Raw genomic sequence first — 20,782 nt, 5'->3', positions numbered from 1 at the left:
GACAACTATGGATCCCCTCTAACACTTACTCTATAACTGGTGTGACACTTCCTCACCCACCCATTCCACCCAGCTTCTCAGAGGTAACCATTCCAACTGGCCTATCGACAAGTTAGCTTCATCTTCTACAGACTGAGACCCAAACAAATGGCAGGCAGAATGGGGGAGCAAAAGGGAAAGAAAAGACAGAGAAACTAGATGAAAGGGCCAATCCAGACAACAGATCAGTCTACTCTTCCAGGAAACAGAGCCAAACTTTGTTAGAAATCTATTTCTTGGAGGCAGAGCCTGGAAAAAGAAGCATGGTTTGGACTGGGAATCACAGACTAGCTATTAATGGTTGTTAGTCTTGAAAATTCACTTCATCTGCTAGTCTCATTTTACTCATATGTAAGAAAAGGGAGTTGGACTAGATAAGCTGTCCTAGAAATCCCCAGCTATACAGTTCTGAGATTCGACCTCTGCAGGGTTTTTCTGAGCAGGAACTCTATTTCAACAGGGATACTTGAGTCATCCTGAACCAAGGACAGGAATCTGATATGAGCTTCTTCACCCTGAAGCAAAACCTATCTGCCCTCATACGTGACTCTCAAGTCAGGAGCAAGTGATTACTATCATGCAGTTAAATATTAGGAACAGTCTAGGATATGAACAATAACTAACATTTCTTGAGCATCTATATCTATCTACACTTTCTGTTATCTACAGCTTTCACAAAGTATTTTGTTCAGGACACGGTTCATCTTCACATCCTTTTGGAGCCCATGAAGAACCATCACTCACCAAATCACCTAAATTTAAAACTATATCTTCTGTGTTTACATTTTCAGTGTCTACCAACTCTTAGAAATTCAGTTCCCACAAACATACAACCTATCATGTCAAGTACAACTTCCTTTTATTTGGGGTAAATGTACTTTCTCTAAGTTTGATTCAGGTACCCCTGGTTCAAGGTCTTCTGCTTGTTTCCTCCTCTATATTCTTTCCTCTATCATTCCTGTCAAAGCACCCGATAAAGCTATCATCCATTCATATTCCACACCTCCCCACTTATGTCCAAGTTGTAGGTGAGTGCAGACAGACCCAAGTGTGCAGAACAACTTGCGATGACTTAGAAGACTAGAGAAAACCTTCCCTCAGGTACACAGAAGTTGCTCCAGCCCCTGACCACCAGCCATCTCTTGAATCTTGATGTCTTACAGGCAGAGCATAGACCCCAGCACTCCTTGGTGAGTCATTTCTGATGGAGAGCGGTGGTTGCAGGAGCTTGCTGGAGAGAGGAAATTACAGAAATGAGCTCAGTGCACGGCAGGCTGAGATCTCAGCATCCTGACACCAAAAAGGGGAGAAACTGAGAAGGTTTCTCAATGATCTATCCACAGCACTTAATGCACTGACTGGCATGCAGTAAGGATCAGGAAAGATTTGTTGAATAAAGAAATGAATGATGGTTCACTCCTGCAAAGATAATCAGGTGACCTTGCCATGTTTTCCAGTGAGGACAGGTAAGTTCGGATGTGATATGGATGGGGGTGCGAGGTTGGTACTGAGGTAGGAATGGGGGAGGCAGGTAAAATCTGTAAGTGGAAATTAGCAGTGGGGGAGGGCAGATGATTCTTACATCAGAGATGCCAGATACTCCGCCTATTCACAGTCAGATCTCAGTCAGCAGTCTCAGTTTCAGAAAGCAGATCACAGCTCTCTGTGCAGAGCTGTCAAAGAGCTAGGCAGGATCTCAGGATCCTGGTCCTCAGGAATCTGGAGGAGCTGGAGAGGATTACCAGAAAACCTAAAGAGAGGCTTTGGAACTTTTGGGAACATCTCATTCACAACCAACAATTTTACTCACTTGGGAAATGCATAAGAAAGAAACATTTTGTTGACCCGAATCTTTTTCATGAAATTCTATTCTTCCAGAACATCTCTCCTTTTGTTCTTTTCCTGACTCTCAAGCTATTCCTCTTGGCCTCTGTCACCTGTTCTTTTTCTCTACCCACCAGCTTGTCCCCTAAAATTCTATCCTTGGGAGTTGGCTTCTTTCCTTTTCTTTTACACTCTGCCTGGCTTGTTACACCTACTCTCATGCCTTCTACTACCATCAATTCCCAAATCTATATTTCTAGCCCAAATCTCTCCTCTGAGTTCCAGATCCCCATTTCCAACTGCGTCTTTATCTACATGTTTATAGAACCTAAAACACATCTCAAACCAAACTTGTTGCCTCATCCTCTAAATCATCCCATCTTCTGTGAGCTCTGTCTTGGTTAATAATGTCTCCACCTTTCAGTTTCCCAAGCTGGAAATCTTAAGTTATATTTTTGCTCCCCAACTCTTCACACCCAATAGATTTTAAATCTTGTCAATTCAATTTCAAAAATGTCTCTAGAATCTGGCTCTTAAACTTAATCCAAGCCCTATGAATCTTTCACCTGGACTATTACAACCAGCTCCTAACTGGCTTCCGTGTCTTGTTTTTCTCTGCTCCATTCCATTCTTCATACTGACTTCTCTGCTTAAAATGTTATTCTCCATAACCTCTAGGAAACAATCTGGCCCCACCTAATTTCTCTACTCTCATCTCTCCCTACTCCTCTTCTGTCTCCTTGCCACCAATCCCCAGCCTCCATGTGCCTTATGCTCTGAATTTCATGCTATTCTGACTGAAACGCCCTTCCCTCTTCTATGCCTAGAAAAATCTCTATTCATTGTTTAAGGTCTGCCTTAACTGTCACCTCTTCTGCTTTCCCCAACCTTCTCAAGTTGCACTAGTTGGTTTTTCTCAGCCCCACAGAGCTTTTTCAAACCTCTACTATGGCACTAATTGTATTATTATATCATGTTTATGGTTTATATGTCTTTCTCTCTTGAAGAAGGCTGAGCTCCTGGAGAAAAAGGACAGTCTTCACATCCCTAACAAGGTCCTGGCATAGAGTAGGCACCCAGTATCTGCCCAATGGAAGAATGATTAATAATGTCAAATCTAAAGTTAAGCCCAACTATGGACCAGGTGTTTCTTTTGGTAGCCAAAAGATCTCCTCTTCTTTCTAAGCCAGATAGTAACGTAGTACCTAAGGTACTCATTTAGTTGACGGGGGCGGCGGGGGGGGGGGGGGGGGGGGGGGTGTCATGGTGAGACAGAAGGTGGGAGGATCACGAGCAAAATGATTCAAGAAACCCGTCTAAATGAAAATCTGCCTCTATCTGACACCTGTGGTGTGATATTAAATCATGTGACCTGTCTACTGAACTTCCCAAACCCCTATCTCTCAAACTCAAGAAGAGTATTGTTCTTATTTGCACTTTAAATTTACTTTAGGGCTCCTGTCTGATTAGCCTCCCCATCTCACATACATACTACATTTATCTCTTGCATCGCAATTACCACATTTTATCATAATTTTCTATCTTCCACACTAGATTGCCAGTCCCCTGAGGGCAGAGATTATATCTAATTATCTTCGTGGTCCCAACTCCTATTATAATAGGCTGTAACAGCTGCCCATAAATATGGGGTGAAGAGTCTATACGTTAAAAAAAAAAGTTGGCATTAGCCAGGGAAGTTGTCATGGACGTAAGACAAACACAATGTTGCGTTTTTTTTTTCCTCTTGTCTTGTTCTTCAAAGATTTCAATTGTCAAGATATGTTATAAGAGACTCTAAAGTCGAAAGCTCACTCTCTACACCTTGCTTCCTTCACAGGGTGAAGCTTAATAAGGCTGAGGAAGAAGACAAAGGGAGAGAGAAGAGAAAAAGAGAGGAAAGGGGCGGGGCGAGGAAAGCCAAACGAAGCCAAGTACTGTGGTTAAGCTGGTTTTCTAGGACGGGTAAAATCTGATTAGGCAAACAGAGGTGAAAGGATGGGCAGGCAGGCAATTTGAGGACAGGCTGATTAAGAAGTGAGACAGCAGACACCACTGGTTCGGAACGCCAGCAACCCCGTGTAGTTCTGCATGTGTTTGTCTGTGTTTAAACAGACTGTACACAGAAACGGCCACTGGAGGAAGATTTCTTTCCTACTCTAAGTGCTTCCTACCCAAGATGAAAGAACAAACATTTAGAGAGCAAATGCTTGCAGTAAATATTTTTGAAGGGGGCACAGTCAATACGGAAGTAGGATTCTAAACAGTCCAGCTACCTGATTCATGAAGAAGGTTTATCTAACAAAATCGGAAAAGAAATCTGAAACATTCGGCTGCCTCTGGCCATCTGTGCTGTCAGCTTCCCCTTGGCATTTTCCGGACTGCTGTGAGCTGCTAGGGCTGTGTTTCTTTCAGCTTCCCACTGTGTGTGGCAACAGCCCTGGTCCTGGTGGAGTTCATTGCTGCTGTTGCTTTATGTACAAGAATGTTTATGTTTCCACTGGGGCAACGAACACAAAGGGAATTGTTACACAAACACCTGGTGACTTGCAGAAGGGAAAATGTCCCTTTAATTAAAAAGATGCCCATGAGCAATTTATCTCCCCCAGGGGCTGGGCTCAAGGCAGTAACTTCCTCTCTTATTTGACTAGCACTTTGGTTGTATTTTGCAAAAAAAGCACATTATGTACCAATTTGAAAATTATATTAATGCATACTAGTTAAACTTGTAATTGCCTCATATCTTTCTTTCTTTTCATTTATTTACTCTCTAGAATATCAACAGAGAGAAGAATTTGACAATAAAGCACTGGGGAAAATCAAATAAAAACAAAAAAGTCAAACACTCTGGAACAGAAAAGCAGACATGAAGCAGTGAAAACATCTTTGTGCTGTCTCAAGACACTTGTCCATGTCACCTCTCAGTCACCAGAACTGCAAGGGACCTGAAGGGGACTTCAACTCCTTTTACAGCTGGGGACACTGAGGCGTGAGGAAGGAAATGGATGTGTGTGCATCCAAACAGCAATAAGTGAGAGCAGAGCAAGAGCTCAAAGCCAGGGTCTGAAAAAAGGTAAACCAAGTTTGACTTCATGTGTGGTACCATTGGGCTACCTGTGGGGTGTGAGCCAAATGCAAAGCCTTTCGACTCTCTGTAAAGCGTTATTTACCCAGGCCAAGAAGAGGCACACCTGTTTCTCAGAGGGTCACTGTGGAGGATTTACAGCCAGCTAGAGAGAGGGGCTGACTTCAGAGCACCAGCTGGTGAAACTTGACATTCACCTTTTTCCTCCTGAAAATTGCACAGAATTTAGTAGAAGGCTATGCACATAGTAAGAGCCCAGCCAACTTCTGGAAGTTCATGTGAAGCACTTCACCATAGGCTTCATCCTCATAATAGCAGGTGGCAAAGAACACGACTGCAAAGTCACTGGAAAACGACTATATAAGCAAGACGGACCAACAAGAAAGGGGATCCTCTATCCCATACCCTGAGCCCCTGACAGAAGGTCCAGAGGACTCAAGCAGCTGCTACATCTATCCATCCTTCCTCTAGGGAACAGAAAACCCAGAGATTCTCCCATGAGCCTGTAGGTAACACCTGGGTAACACCCAGTAGCCTGTAGGAAAATCCTCCAATGAAGAAGACAAGGGCTTTCAGTCCTGATGGGGACCGTGGGCATCTCATTCTCCCAAAAGCAACTCTGTGTCCTGCTGGGGCTGTGCCCATCACAGGGCAGAGGAGCCATTCTTGAGTGTGCTTTTCTTTTTTCCTCTCCAGGGCTGGAGTCTGATTCCATTCGAGACTAATCAGAAGACAACCACAGGCCCTCCTTCAAATCCCCAACCCCGGCCATTTACAATAGTCAGCAGCTTGGGAGGCACTGGCTCTGCTCTGGGTCTGCTTCCACTCAGCCTGGCACCCCTTGGGGAGCTCTACAGAGATAGAAGTGCAGGGGAACAGAACTGAGGTGCTGAGGGAATGCTTCAGTCAACCTCCACCCCACACTCACTACTTTATGTCCACAGCCAGTGAGGAACCGGGAGATGTAAACGTGGAGGGCAACTCAGGAACCAGGCAACAAAGAGAGCCTACTGAATAAGTCACCATTGGAGGAGCAGTAACACCCACCTCCTTATTGAAGGCTTACAGAAGGCCAGGCACACTCCAATTGTGTGCATGGAACAGCGCCCTTGGCCCGCACAACAGTCCTTCGAGGTAGGTACTGTTATTGTCATCATTTTATAAATGGGGAAACTGAGGCTTAGTGTGTTCAGCAACTGCCCAAGGTCACCCAGCAGGTAAGGGACAGAGCTGGGATTGAAATCCAGGCTGTCCGAACAGCTGCCAGGAGTTTAGACTCTTGTGTATCAGGCAGATAATGATGGGGTCTCTTTAGTTCCTGGTGGCCCAAGCGGAGGGACACCACCTCTCACACACACACCCCAGATGCCTGCTGGGATGGGGGTGGCACTGACAGCTCCAATCGGCAGGAGAACAGCTGGTGGGAGACACGGGATTCCCTAGGTTTGCTGTCTCTCTAAGAAGCAAAGCCTTTAGCTCTGAGAATTATTGTCCACTCTGAAAAGTAGCTAGAGTTTGAGGTGGCTGAGGGCAAAGGGTGGGGTGGTGACAGAAACCACAGGACAGTGTCATAGGAAGGATGCTCTTCACTCTCTGTGGCACTTAATCTTCTGAACCTCAGTTTTCTCATGAAATTACCAACGTCTGAGACTTGATAGTGATTATCTATATAAATCTGCTTTGTAATCTCTAAAGTGGCCTAAAAATCTAAGGTAATATTAGGGCATAGAGGGCAATTTTCCTAGAAGCAGTGTGCAAGTGGTTGTAATTACATGAGTAGCACATTCAAAAATTGTACATCAAGATCTACTCAGCAATAAAAAGAGACAAACTACTGATACATGCAACATCACGGAAGAGTCTCAAAATTATTAGGTTGAAGAAAAGGAGCCAAGTAGGCACAAGAGTATGCACTGTATGATTCCACTTCGATGCAAGTCTAGAAAATGCAAACTAATCTAGAGGGAAAGAAAGCAGTCAGTGATTGCTCAGAAATAGGGGTGGAGAAGGGATGGACTGCAAAGGGGCACAAGGAAATTTTTAGGGGTGACAGCCATACGTTGTCTTGTGGTGGTGATTCCAGGGGCATATTCATTTGTCAAAACCGATCAATCTCTAGACAGGTTTAGTTTCTTGTACATAAATTACATCTCAATAAACTTTATAAAACACACATATCAAGGTCTTTCCCTTTGATCCAGGGCCTCTGTGTAAGCTGGAAAGTTCACTGGACTTGCTGTTTCAGCCCAAGGCTGTCATGGCAACATGGTCCCACGCAGGGCAAGTCCCTGAACTCCTCCGGGCCTCAAGTCTCCACGTCTTTAAAACGAGGCTTTATCATGTGCTTTACCTCACAGGACTGCTGTGTTGATCAAGAGGGATATTTGGTACATACGAGAGCAATTTTTCAGCTGCAAAATAACACACAAATGTAAGGGAGTGTTGTGTGGGCGTATGGTCGTGATGGGTAGACTAGAGACTTCCTTGCTCTGCCCACCCATAAGATCCCTTCGGCTCCAAATGGGCCACGGTTTGTCTTCTCTTTCTCCCCAAGGTCCCTGGGAAAGCAGCTGCAGTCCCCATCTAGAACGGGCCATAATTCAGAGACGCTGAGTTGACCGAGTAGTTTCAGGGGATCCAATGTCAAGCACCAGGTAAGCTGTAGAAGGCCAGAGAAACTGGATACTTTAATTCATGGGCTCTGCAAGATGCCTCTCAATTCCTCGTGTAGCCAGCTTTTAGCTGTTTTTATCCTTGGGCAGTGAGGCATAGCCAATGCAGCTCACTGTCCAAAGCAAAGTTGAAGGTGCTTATTCTAGCTCTTTCCTTCTGCCACTGTCCTGCTCTTTAATTAGGTGTTGTTCAAATATTCTCAGAAGAAAAAAACGACAACCTAACAGCACACGTAAATCCTGGCCGGAGACCTCAACCACCATCTCACCTCCCGACTTTTCTTCCAATCCAACACAGTAACACCATAATCAAACCTCGCATCTAGATTATAGTTTTAACTTTTCCAAGTCCTTTCCTGCCCATGACCTCATTCTGTCCTCACAAAGCCTCACGGTTACACAGGACAGGTACTGCCATGCACAGAAGCTGATCAAGATACTGAGGAAAAGGGTTGAACAGAAGACCTAAAAGTTTCAAGTGTCAGTTAGAAGCTGGACAAGAATTCGGACATCGCACCCCTACCACAGCATCCTTTCGCAAGATTACATCTCTCAAAAGTAGGAAACATTCAAAGCCATTTGCAGTAGACAAAGTTCTAGCCACAGGCAGCCTCAAACAAACAGAACCAAAGCAAAACAAAAGGCCTGAGTGGTACTAGCCCGGATCCTCAACTGTGCAGTGACTTGCTCCCACATTGGCCTCAAGCTACAGAAGAGATAAGAGAGACAGCCTTCATTTCCCCAGAAACCACAGCGGCCAGGAGGGGGATGGTAGGAAATCGAGTTGGGTTACTCAAAGCCACAGCTCCATCAGAGTTCCTGTCCTGCTTCTCCCGGAGATAGGCAGCCCCTCTCCAGGGCCCCAGGCATCCCTGTCCTCAGGCCTTAAAGCTGGACACACACTCTTCCTCTTCCTTCCAAGCTACCTCACTCTAGTCCTGACGAAGCTAGACCTTTATTTTTAGAACTTTAGGAACCAGGAAGAGCTAACAGGCATAGAAAGAAAAAGGAACGGATCGGCTATTTTGGCCCCCTGAAAGTTTCCTTGCCGAGGCCTCCCTAACACCTCCTTACCTTTTGCGCACACACACACATACACACACCCCATAAACATGGTCACTTCTCAATCCTTCTCCATGTGGCAGCTTCTACAGCGGTGTCTAAGTTGGACCAAGGTCGTGGGATAGGATGGAAAAAACCTAGCACAGCTCCAGGGGAGCCCTGAGCTAGAGAGAACGTGCCCTGAGGTCACCCTGCTTGCTCAGCACTCCTGTCTGGGAGCTCCGTCAAGCACTTAACAAGTGTGCACTAATTAATCCTGTTCCCCTCAGAGGGAGCCAGTGAGGCCCTGAGGGGTTAAGTGGCTTTTCCATGACCACAGCACAGCTCGGGCTGCAATGGGACCTGGCCCTTGCCGGCCCCTGGGCTCTGGGTGGGCCAGCAGAGAGCTTACCTCTGAGCTCTGAGCTCACCTCCGAGTTCTGGTGGCCTCTGGGCTCTCTGTCGGCCCACCTAGAGGCCAGTGGAAAGTCGATTCTCGCTGCTGCACACCACCAGACCCCGTTACACCCAGATGGGAAACCAGAGCTGTCAGCTCTGGCTATCACCATTGTCTCCAAAGGGCCATGTTCCAGACATCGGTCTTATCCCTTCTTGAGGCATCGCAGCCAAGTCGGCCTGATGATCCCAGGAAACCATCACTGCTCTCTCCCTGCTTTCAATTTCATCCTGCTCCTTCCTCCAGGCTGCAGGCCGAAAAAAGGGGCTTCTCAGAAGCTAAGCCTGACGCCCTCGCTCTCTTTCTTCTCAACTCTCCAAAATGAAGTTAAAAGTCTGGTCTCTGGAATCTCAGATGGCCCCATGGAGAGATCCCTCTTTTTACTGACCTGAGTTAAGCTAGTGAGGGGAAGGCTGACCACATCAGCCTTTCTGGATTGAGGTAGAAGCGATGCCAGCCTGAGTAGCATGGAATTAGATCAGGTGACTGCCAGGGCTCCCCCTGGTCCGAGGCAGAGAATTTGAGGGATACAGAATAGCAAACCCAACCTTCCTTCACCCAGACTGTTTCATCATGACCCACTCTGTCGCTTTTTCAGTATGAAGGACAGTGCTAGTAATAATAGTAGCTGTGAGAGGCTGAATAATGGCTCCCCCAAAAGATATTCATGTTCTAATGCCTGGAACCTGTGAATATTACCTCATAGCAAAAAGATGGATTTTGCAGATGTGCTTAAGTTAAGGACCTTGAGATGGGAAGACTACCCTGAATTATCTGGGGAGGCCCAAAATGCAAACACAGGTGTCTTTACAGGAAAGAGGCAGATGGAGATTTGACACAGGCAGAAGAGAAGGCAAGGTGAGCATGGAGGCAGAGACTGGCACCATGCAGCCACAAGCCAAAGAACCCCGGCAGCCACCAGGAGCCGGAAGAGGCTAGGAATGGACTCTCTCCTAGAACCTCCAGGAGGGAGCACAGCACTGCGGACACGTGGATTTCAGTCCGGTGACACTAATTTAGGGCTTCTGGCATTCAGAACTAGGAGAGAATAAATTTCTGTCATTTTAAGCCACCCAGTTGGTGCTAATTTGTTATAGCAGCCACAGAAATGAATGCGGTAGCTTGCACTTAATGATCGTCCACTCTGTGCCAGGCGCTGCTCTAAGCATCTTACCCACATTAGCTCATTACCTCCTGGCCGTGGATGTGAGGCCTGAGCTGAGCAGACACACTGCCTGGATTCGAATCCCAGATTCACTGCTTACTGCTGTGACCCTGAGCAAGGTATGTAACCTCTCTAAACCTCTGTTTCCCAAGTCATAAAATGGGTCTACGGTTACCTTTCTCATTGATTTGCTAGGATAATAAAATGGATAATAAAAGTAAAGTGCTTAGAAGAGCACATAGTAAGCACTCAATAAATGCCAGCTATTATGAGATCTCAGAGATGGAGGAAGCCAAAATTAGAGCATCTGCCTCATCTGTCAGGACATGGGCAAGGCCGCCTGCATCCAGTGTAGGAAAAAGATGTCCCTTTAAAGCCAGTTCAGTAGCAAATACGACCATCTGAGGAGTGCAGTTAAGTATTTCTTCCCTTAATTAAGTAATTTAGGTATTTTATGCTGGCCTCACTTCAGAGAAGGCAGATGCCTAAGACTGAGGTAATTCTGCATCATTGCCCAGCAGACTTCTCGGCCCCTACCTCTCGTTCTTAAGAAGAGCTATGCACAGCCATCATCCATACGAAGGACGGAACTTGCAGCATCCACACCTGACACACCCCTGCAGAGCCCACCACATCTTGTCCCTGTAACTCTGCCACCAGGAACCGGAGCCCCAGGGCTTGGAAGTCAGTGGGGAGGCAAAAATGTGAGTCCATTTTGTGGCCACTCCAACCTGCCCCAGTAGGTTGCGGGGAATGATAAAATAAGGGGCTTCCTTTGATTAGGAGGTTATAACCAAGTTAGTAAAGAATAAACAAGGTTTGCCCAGAGGTGGCAGAAGGGAAACCAGAGCTATCACCTGAAAAAAGGGGGAGAAAGAAAACTTTTATTAACTTGGCCCTTTCTGATAAAGTTTGCCCCAGCCCCCTTTCAGGTGATGTAATTTAAAGAAGCAGCACCCCACAGGATCCCATGCCATGTGTCCCCACCTAAGAAATCTGCACCTGAGTAATTAACCAAGGGAAGGGTATGGCCACCGAGCCTTGGCTTCCTCCTCGGCAGGGTTCCAGCCCCACAGTCCTGGATAAGCAGCGTCAGAAGACTCCTGCTGCTGCGGCTGCTGCTGCCTTGTGCTGGCTCCCAGGCCTCTTCCCAGCAGGCTGCAGGGGCAGCCACCTGCGCTGTCTGCCCTTGTCTACCCCATGCTCCAGCTCCCCCTCCTTACTCTCAGGCACCCACAGATTTCTGCGCTGCCGTCACCACTGACGAGAACCCAGGTCCCCGGAGAAATTGCTGCTTCTTCTCATTCCATCCTCCCTATCAATGAACACGCAGCAACACCCACGTTCCCGCTCCTCCTACTCCGGAGGGAGACCAAACCAGAGAGACATCCGGAGCTGGAAGCCGCTGCAGAGGGAACGCCGGCCTCCCTGCCCCGCCGTCCCTTGCCCTTTCCCAGCCATCAGAGGATCCCAAGCCAGTGCAGCGCTCCGGATCGAGAGGGTGCCTGAATCCACTATGGGGCCCCGCCTCCCTGGGGGATCGGCGCTGCAGACCTCCAGGAGCCCGCGAGACACCTGCTTAGCCCCATCCGCGGAGGCCAGGCGCTGGGCACGGTACCCGAGACTCGAACCTGGTGCTCTCGCCCTTAGGCATCCCTCATCCTTAGGCATGCCTCACCTTAGACATCCCAAGCAAGCCCCCAGCCCAGCGCTCGGGCGCGGCGTCTTCCCTTGCATCCCCGCCCGCAGGAGACGAATCCCAGGCTGCCTGCGCGCCCATCCTGCCCCCAGCAGGTCGTGGGCAGCAGGGAGCGCGCCGCCTGGGAGGCAGGCGCGGGGAGGCGAGCCGGAGCGAAGCCGAGGGCCGGCGCGTGGGGCGGGAAGGGTCGCGAAGGCTGCGAGCCGGCCACTTACGCGCGCGCTCTGGGGAACCCCATGGAGAGGAGCACGTCCAGCGCCGATCCATGCTTGATGGTGCCAGGGCGCTGCTGGCGGTTCCTCCGCGGGGTGACTTTGCTGTACAGCTCCTCTCTCGCGGCCATGCCGAGCGGGCTGGGGTGGCCGTACTGAGCCATGGCTCAGCGGCCAGCCATCGCCGGGGAAGGCACCCGAGCCGAAGCGTCCGGGAGGAGGAGGGAGCCGGCCTGGGGCAGGGGCACGGGCTCGGGGACCGGGAGCTGGGCGGGAGGCGGCGGCGGCGGCAGCGGCGGGGGAGGCGGCGTTCGGAGCTTCCCCAGTGTCGAGACTGACGCTTCCTGGTGAGGCCACCGGTGCCAGAACGGCCCGCGAGCTGCTTCTGCCGGACCAGCCGTCAGCTGCTCGGGCCCCCTGGTGCCCCCAGCGCGGCGCCTGCAGCAGCCCTCTCTTCTCCGCCCCCTTCCTTCTCCTCTCCTAGCAGTCCGGGAATTTGCAATGAGTAATTTTTGAATGGATCAAAAAGGAAAAGGAGCCTTGTGGGCTGGCCCTGCCTTGGCTGCACCCGGGCCCCGCCCCTCTCTTAAAGCTGCAGCACTGCCGAAGGCCGCTAGAGGCCGGGAACAACCTTATAGACGGCGCTTCTAGGCGGAGGATTCGAACCGGCGAAGTCTGCCTGTGTGTGTTGGTTGCGGAGAGTCATTCCCAGCGCCCCAACCTTCTCCATGGCTTGCATATAAGGCCAGCAGGGCCTCAAGACACCAGACGAACCCATTTCAAGTTTCACGTCGTTCTAGATGGGGTTAATAATGGAAGTTGGGCGAACTGATGGTTGACATTAATGAACCAGAAGGCCAAGCCATAAGGAGCAGATAAAAGGTTTTGCTTCCTATAGACCATGCAGAACCCAGAGGATTATTATGGGCCTTGGAGACCAAGTTTCCCTCAGCCGCCAAGTGGCTACACTGAAGACTGACCGTGCTCTCCAGACTGAGAGAGTGCCTTCAGGGCAAAGAGGGCCACCCGTGGCTCTCAGGCCTGGGAGGCTATAGGAGAGGAGTGAGAGGGTGGAAAGAAGAAGAGAGAGGGGAAGATGAAAGGAGGAAGGAGGAGGAGAGGGAGGAAGTGGGAAGTGGAAGGAGGGTGGAGGGAGAAGGAACAGAGAAAGAACACTTTCTAATTATGAGGCGTTCAAAGTGGAACGGATTGCTTTTCATCAGGGAATAAGTACCCTGTCAATAAAAGGATTCAAAGAAAGACTGGTTCATCATCACTGTTCAGCAGTGAGGAATAGGTGAATTGAGTCATAGGTTGGACAAAACTACTCCCACCTCAAAGGTGGATGTCCCAACCACACCCACCCACCGTGCCCCACACCACAAGCTTGGCTTGCGGATGTTAAGCTTCTTTCATTTGGAGATAAACTTACCCTCAGTCAGAGGCAAGGGCCCCACTTGGTGTAATGGAAAAGGGACAAACACAACCCTAGCTGCTTCTCTTTTCAGGTAATAATAATAATAAAATCTAACATTTATTGGGCTCTTGTATGTATCAGTCATTGTGCTAAGTGTAATAAATTGCTTAACTCACTGAATTTTTACATTACCCTATCAGGTGTATATGATTATTATCCCAGTTTCACAGATGAAAAAAGTGCTCAGAGAGGTTGAGGAAGATCATAGAGCTGGTAAGTGAACAGCCAGAGCTTTTATCCACTGTGCTGTCTTGGACACGTTGCTTCTGCCCTCTACAGCCCTATGTCCTTATCTATATGCATCATAGGAACCTAGCCTTACACACGTTGGGTTCTCCAAAAATGTCAGCCCTTTTCCCAGCCTGAAGTGTGCAGGAGGAATGGTGACCAGCACACATGGAGCAGTTTCTTGATATTGCTGTATAAGGCATGCAAGGGTTTTACCAGGGGAAATGACACAGCTTGGTTCTCTTAGCCCAGAACTGGTTTTGTAAAGAATATCCAGTGGTGTTTGAAAGTGGGGAGATTAGGACTACGGGGACTTAAGCAACAATGTATGTAATTCTGCCTCCTGCTGTGTAAGGCATGAGGAAAAGGTCGCACTTCCTGGGTGGGAGCTTCTGCCACAGCAGAGGAAGTGCCCTGGAGCATTGCAGAGTGCTTTTCCAGGGCACAGGGCAAAGAGAAAGGACTGGGCTGGGAAAGCCATACCTTGTAGACTAGCCTTCTTGGGATGTGTTCAGTAAAGGATGCTGGACTTTACCCAATATTCTGAATTTCTTCCAGATGCCTGGGCTGAGAGTCCAGTGATCTGGAGCCTAGACAAGAGATACTAATGTCTGTGGAAGCACTTTGTAAAACATAAACACTACACAAATAACATGTCAAATTTATTGAGAACTTACTACGTGCTGGTGCTGTTTCTTAGCTTCGTACACATATAATTTAATTCCTCAACAAGGGAATGGGGCAAGTGCTACCATTTTATCATCAGCCACTTTACACATGAACATGCTGAAGCAGACAGAGGTCAAGTATCTTGCCCAAGGTCATGTGCCCAGTAAGTGATAGAATCAGGATTTGAACTCTTAAAATTTGTCCAAATAGCCTCTTACCGCCATTGTTAGGATGATGAAGAGATGCCAACCACTAAAATAACAGGATCACCTTTTGCCTCTTTCCATGCCCCTTGCCACAGAAGTGCTGGGTCTCTATTTCTGAAGAAGAATCAAATTGTCTTTCTCCCTACCTCTAGGTAAACTGTGAGAGGAAATGATGGATATAAAAATAGTTTTACATAGGCTGGAAAAAGCACTATAGAAAACCAGACCCCTTAGATGCAAACTGCCTTGTCTGGGGCACCTTGACAGACATCCCAGCCTGGCTTCCTCACCTTTCTTCAGCTTGGTGCCAACACTTGTTTTATTTAGGACTATTGCCATTTGTTCCGCATAAGATAGGGGGCTGGCCATTAAGACGCATTGTGCTTTAATTGTATTGTCTTTGAAAAGTGAGGGAAGCTTTATAAATGTCCATATTGTTAGATCACACAGAAAAGAGGAAAGAGTGCTTATCTGACAGGATATCTAACAGCAGTGGGAAGGAGTGAGGCGGGAGTGGGGCCCTGCACACTGAGAGAGCTGATACATGAGCATTAAGCTGCTCCCTCAGAAGGAGAAGCAAGTTGTCGTGTCCTCCTGTAACAATGGGTCATGTCAGAATCCACCCTGGACCACACCTTTTTGTTCATGTGAACACTGTTTAACTCCATTCTCACTGGCCCCAGCCACTTTCTTGGCGTGGCAGCCCTTCTGAAATGGCCACGGGGATGCCCAGGATGGGGCTAGTCAACTGCACTCATAATTTTTGAAGTGTGTCCTATGCGTTTTTCTTCTATTTATCTCTGTCCTTGAGAAAAGGTCAAGTGATTGCATTAAGAATAGGCAGTAGGGGCTGGCCCTGTGGCCAAGTGATTGAGTTCACACGCTCTGCTTCGGCGGCCCAGGGTTTCACCAGTTTGGATGGGCACGGACATGGCACTGCTCGTCAAGACATGCTGAGGTGGCATCCCACATGCCACAACTAGAAGGACCCACATCTAAAAATATACAACTATGTACCGGAGGGCTTTGGGGAGAAAAAGGAAAAATAAAATCTTTTCAAAAAACCCCAAAGAATAGGCAGTGAGGTCTGCAGGATGTCACCAGCCCCGAGGGTTGGCAAATAAAGGCAGTTTTCGAACCACTGGGAATGACTTCAGTCCCTAGACTTCAAGGGGATTCCTCATGGCCAGAAGATTTTGAAACCATGTGGTAAGGAAAGAAAGGAAAGAGCGTGGAAGGGCTCCAGAACTGGCAATTGGGATGCCTAAGTGTTGGCTGTGACTCGAAGATTGTTTTCTGCCCTTCTCTGGGCCTCAGCTTCCTCAGCTGCCAAATGAGGGAGTTGGTTTAGACTGAGGATCCTCAGGATTTTGCCAGGGGACCTTCAGGGACTCTTTTGGGCTGGGGTTGGGGTTTCTCAACTGAAGGTTGCGTGAGTCAAGTGTGGCATCCTCTCTTCTTCTTTTCAGAGTGGATACACTTTAAGTCTGTACATGTTGGGGTTTTATGTATGGTTTTCCATGAGAAGATAGTTTAAAGGATCAAAAACCATTTTGAAAAACACTGAACTAGATGATCTTTCATGCTCACTTTAGTTTTGACAGACCATAATTTAATAGAAAGGACAAGTAAAGCAGAATGGAGTGGGGTTAGAGATGGGGGAAAAGGCTACTGGGAAGGGAGAGACAGCTGAGGGCTGGGCTGGGGCGAGAAGTGAAAGGTCTACACAGGTAGAATGTTAGAGTGAAACGGACTTTAAAAAGTCATGTTGGACAGATGGCAACTAGACTTTTGCTGGTGAACACAATGTAGTCTACACAGAAGTCGAAATATAATGATGTACACCTGAAATGTATATAATGTCATAAACCAATGCTACCCCAATAAAATAAATAAGTAAATATTTTATTTATTTATTTTTTTAATCTTTTTTTTTTTTTTTGAGGAAGATTAGCCCTGAGCTAACTACTGCCAATCCTCCTCTTTTTGCTGAGGAAGACTGGCCCTGGGCTAACATCTGTGTCTATCTTCCTCTACTTTATATGTGGGACGCCTACCACAGCATGGCTTTTACCAAGTGATGCCATGTCTGCACCCAGGATCCGAACCCGTGAACCCCGGGCCGCCAAGAAGCAGAAGGTGTGCACTTAACTGCTGCGCCACTGGGCCAGCCCCAATAAGTAAATATTTTAAAGTCATGCTGTTCCTGCCACTAGAAGAAATAATAATAATGTGACTTGATAGAATGCTACAATGGCAGCCATATTGCAAGACAAATGTATCCAGTATGTTGTATACTTTAAACTTATACAATGTTGCATGTCAATTATACCTCAATAAAAAAAATCAAATTAAATTAAAATTTTTTAAAAAAATCATATCATTCCTACCTTGTCCTAAGGCACAATTAGAATAAATCTAAGGACCTAGAGATTGGTGACTATTTCACAGTCTGAAATTTGTCCCTAGGCTTAGCACAGTATTGGGCACATAGAAAGTCTGTAGCATTTACACGATTGTTTTTTCCCCCCAAAGATTGGCACCTGAGCTAACATCTGTTGCCAATCTTTGTGTTTTTTTCCTTCTTCTTCTCCCCAAAGCCCCCCAGTACATAGGTAGTTGTATATTCTAGTTGTAGGTTTCTCCTGGTTGTGGTATGTGGGGCGCTGTCTCAGCATGGCCTGAGGAGCGGTGCTAAGTCTGTGCCCAGGATCCAAACCTGTGAAGCCCTGGGCCGTTGAAGCGAAGAGCAAAGTTAACCCCTCGGCCATGGGGCTGGCCCTCCACAATTGTTGATGGGTTGTTTAATCTGTGAGGCCCTGTCACGCAGTAGGAAATGCTAAGGCTGAAAAAAAGTTTGAAGCATCACTCCAAACCAATAAAAAGCTTATATTTTTCTCATGTATTGAAAAAATTAAGATCTCTCCCTCAATTGCAAAAGGAAGGGGGGGAGAGTCTATTTTTGTTTCTTTTTTGCCCGTCTCTGAACAAAAATCCCAGCATGTCTGTTCTGGAATCCTCATAGGAGACACTCCATTGTGCACGTTTCCTCCTTGTAAAGGCCTCATCCCAAATGTCACTGCCCCAGGGTCTGTGTCCGTGATTTGCCACGTAACAATAGAAGTGTTGTGAAATAAACAGTACAGCACAAGCTAAAAAAAAGTAGTTTTTTCCTCTTCTCACACAACTTCCTTTTTGTATACAAAAGGAAATGTACAGGCAGCATAAGCGGAAATTTCATTCCCAAGAAATAGAACACAATTAAGTAGCTATAAAAACTTACGTATAAGGCCAAAAAACTCCTTGATTTAAAAGAGTGGAAACAACAGTCACGGACCAAGATACTTGCAAACATAATTTTTACCATTTAAAAATTCAGAGTGGTCTCTGCAAGATACAATTTTTGAATATTTCTTTTTAAAAATGTAAGTTTAAAGTTTTATGAAATGCATTTTAATGAATCTTTCTGGGCCTGTGTAAATAGTTGTTAGATATATTTTCCCAATTCATGCATAATATATGATGTCAACATAAATAACTTATGACCTGTACAAATAGGGAAAATTTGTTATGCCAAACGATAGGTAGAATAACATTCTGGTCAGTGATATTTCTTCCATCTTTGACCTCGCAATTAAAATATTAAAAGTACCAGCTGCCGCTTCCCCCACCCACTGCTTGCCCCATCCTCTACCCAAATGACCCCACACATACTTTATGGCAAGTCCCATTCTCGGACTGGGTTATAGGTTTGGGAGAGTAAGCAGAATAATTTACCTCAGTCTCCTCAGCTTTAAAATGGAAATAATGCTTACCTCATAGGGTTTTTTCGAGATAGTTAAGTGAATCATGAATATGAAAGTATCAAGGGAGGTGCCACACGCTTGCTGAGGGGAGAATGACACCGTTTTTCCCCTGTGCACTCTTCCCCTTCTCATTCTCGTGACATTTGTGCAGTTTATTTGTTTAATTAGACCTGAGGACTGCAGAATTAGATTAATCATAATCCGTGGTCCAGATATGGCTCAAGTGTAACTCGTTATTTAATCAATTCATTTTTAATAATACAATAAGCACCTACAAACCCTTCACCTAAAACAAAAGTTAGGACCTTGACAATAACCAATATCTCACCAGATGGCCGCTGTCGCCTCCAATAAGCTCTTCTCCTGCCTCACCATACCTCAGGTATCTCCATCCTTATCCTGTGCTCATCGTTCCCTTGTTTTCCTTTCCATATAATTTTATTGAATCTATGAGTAGTCTCAAAAAGTATACTTAAAACTTTTTTAGCTGTTTTTATGTCATAAAAGGGTGTAATGCTCTTTGCAATGCTTTTGAGAGTTAGTTTTTTTGCTCAATAGTGTATGGCCAATATATATCCATACTGTTGAATATTGGGTAGTTCATTAGTTTGGTTGCTGTATAATAGTCCATTCTCCTGTTAACTCATGTTTGGATTATTTCCAGGTTCTTGCTTTTATGACTCTGCTGCTACGAACGTTCTTTACTGTCTCCAGCTGTATGTGTGTAAGAATTATTCTTGGACATATCCCTAGGAGTGGAATTGCTGGGTCATCTTCAACTTAGAAGGTGATACAAAAATGTTTTCCAAAGTAGTTACCAATTTATATACCCACCAGCAGCACATAGAGATCTCTTCGCACTGTAGTTGCCTGTGGCTGTGTAATTATTCCGTATTCTAGACTATTCTACAAGCCACTTGAGGTAACATAGAGCGTTCAAGAGTATGGGCTGTATATTTGACTTCTACTTTCTTCCTTATTAGCCATGTGACCTTGAACAAATTTATTCCTTCAACAATTATTCACTAAGCATCTATTATGTGCTGAGGACACAGAAATAATCAAGATAAAGCCCCTGTTCCCAAGTAGCCTACAGTCTAATAGGAAGAAACAGACAGTCGAAGAGTAAATGTAAATTCCATACAGTGATAAGTGCTATAAAGAAGGCAAACAGGCTGATCTGCTAAGGAGCTGCTGAGGGTGGGGAGCTGCTCTAGCAAAAGTAGGTATGAAGGTCGCTCTGGAGGTGACGTCAGAGCCAAGATCTGAGTGACAAGGAGGAGGCAGCCAAAAGAAGATGAGGAGGGAGAGGGTTTTAGGCAGATGGCACAGCAAATGCACAGGTTTTAAGACCAGACTCCTCAAAGGAGCCTGAGGAAGGCCGGCAAACCTGAAACACAGTGAGTGAGGGAGAATTGAGACAGGCAGTGGGTGCGTCCGAGCCAGCTCAAGTCGCTGGTCAGAGCCCATTGCTAAATGTTCAGCTATTTTTACTTAAACCATTAGTAGCTGGGAATCAGCCATGGTAGGAGTATTTACACCGTGGGAATGGGCACGTGCTTCCTCAGGGCTTTTTCCTCCTGGCCCCGAGAGTGGCGAGGGAGGTTGGGAGGAGGGGAAGCACACAGTTAAAAAGTGCGGAGGAGTTATGTAGCCTCTCAGAACAGAATCTCAAAGAGTTGCTGTTAGAATTAAATGAGTTGTTAACATAGGGCACAGGGCACGTGATGAGCAACGACTGACCAGTACTTGTCTGCTCCTGCCAATTTTCATACTCCTTCCCCAGCTTCCTTACCCTCCAACAATCTGTGCACCATGATCCCTGGAGGAAAAAGAACAGACACATGTCGAGTGGTCACCATAAGCTAAGACGTCCACAAATTCTTATACCGTCAGCAACACTGTCAGGCAGATATCTATGTCGGCAATTTACTGATAAACTTATTGTGGTTCAGAGAGGTTATGAAACTTGCCCAAGTTCACACAGTTGCTAAGTGGTGGAACTGGCATTGAAAACTAAAACATAGGAATCTAACTTCAGGGTACATTACAATTAACCTTAATTAATATCAATTAAGAGATTTTAACAGGCAACTCATTTCAGTGGATAATTCATTTGGATATGCTATTAAATGAACCACAGGACAGCTTGAGCCCACAGGTCAAGACTGTTTGAAGACACGTGAGTAAAAGAGGTTGCAGTGA

The 20,782-nt window shown here is 46.6% G+C and overlaps 1 protein-coding gene across 2 annotated transcripts in view; it reads right to left on the bottom strand.

Moving 5' to 3' along the window:
- Positions 1 to 13,105, bottom strand: part of UBASH3B (ubiquitin associated and SH3 domain containing B) — a 135,180-nt gene extending 122,075 nt beyond the window's left edge. For both annotated transcript variants that reach the window (XM_046637806.1, XM_046637805.1), the window contains exon 1: positions 12,195 to 13,105. In XM_046637806.1, coding sequence (XP_046493762.1) covers positions 12,195 to 12,246 — 52 coding nt within the window. In that variant the 5' untranslated portion in view covers positions 12,247 to 13,105. The remainder of the gene's footprint in view (positions 1 to 12,194) is intronic.
- Between the last annotated feature and the right edge of the window lie 7,677 nt (positions 13,106 to 20,782).

Source organism: Equus quagga, chromosome 14 (genome assembly GCF_021613505.1).
Source record: "Equus quagga isolate Etosha38 chromosome 14, UCLA_HA_Equagga_1.0, whole genome shotgun sequence".
Classification (NCBI taxonomy): Eukaryota; Metazoa; Chordata; class Mammalia; order Perissodactyla; family Equidae; genus Equus; species Equus quagga.
This window is presented reverse-complemented; position numbering and strand designations above follow the sequence as displayed.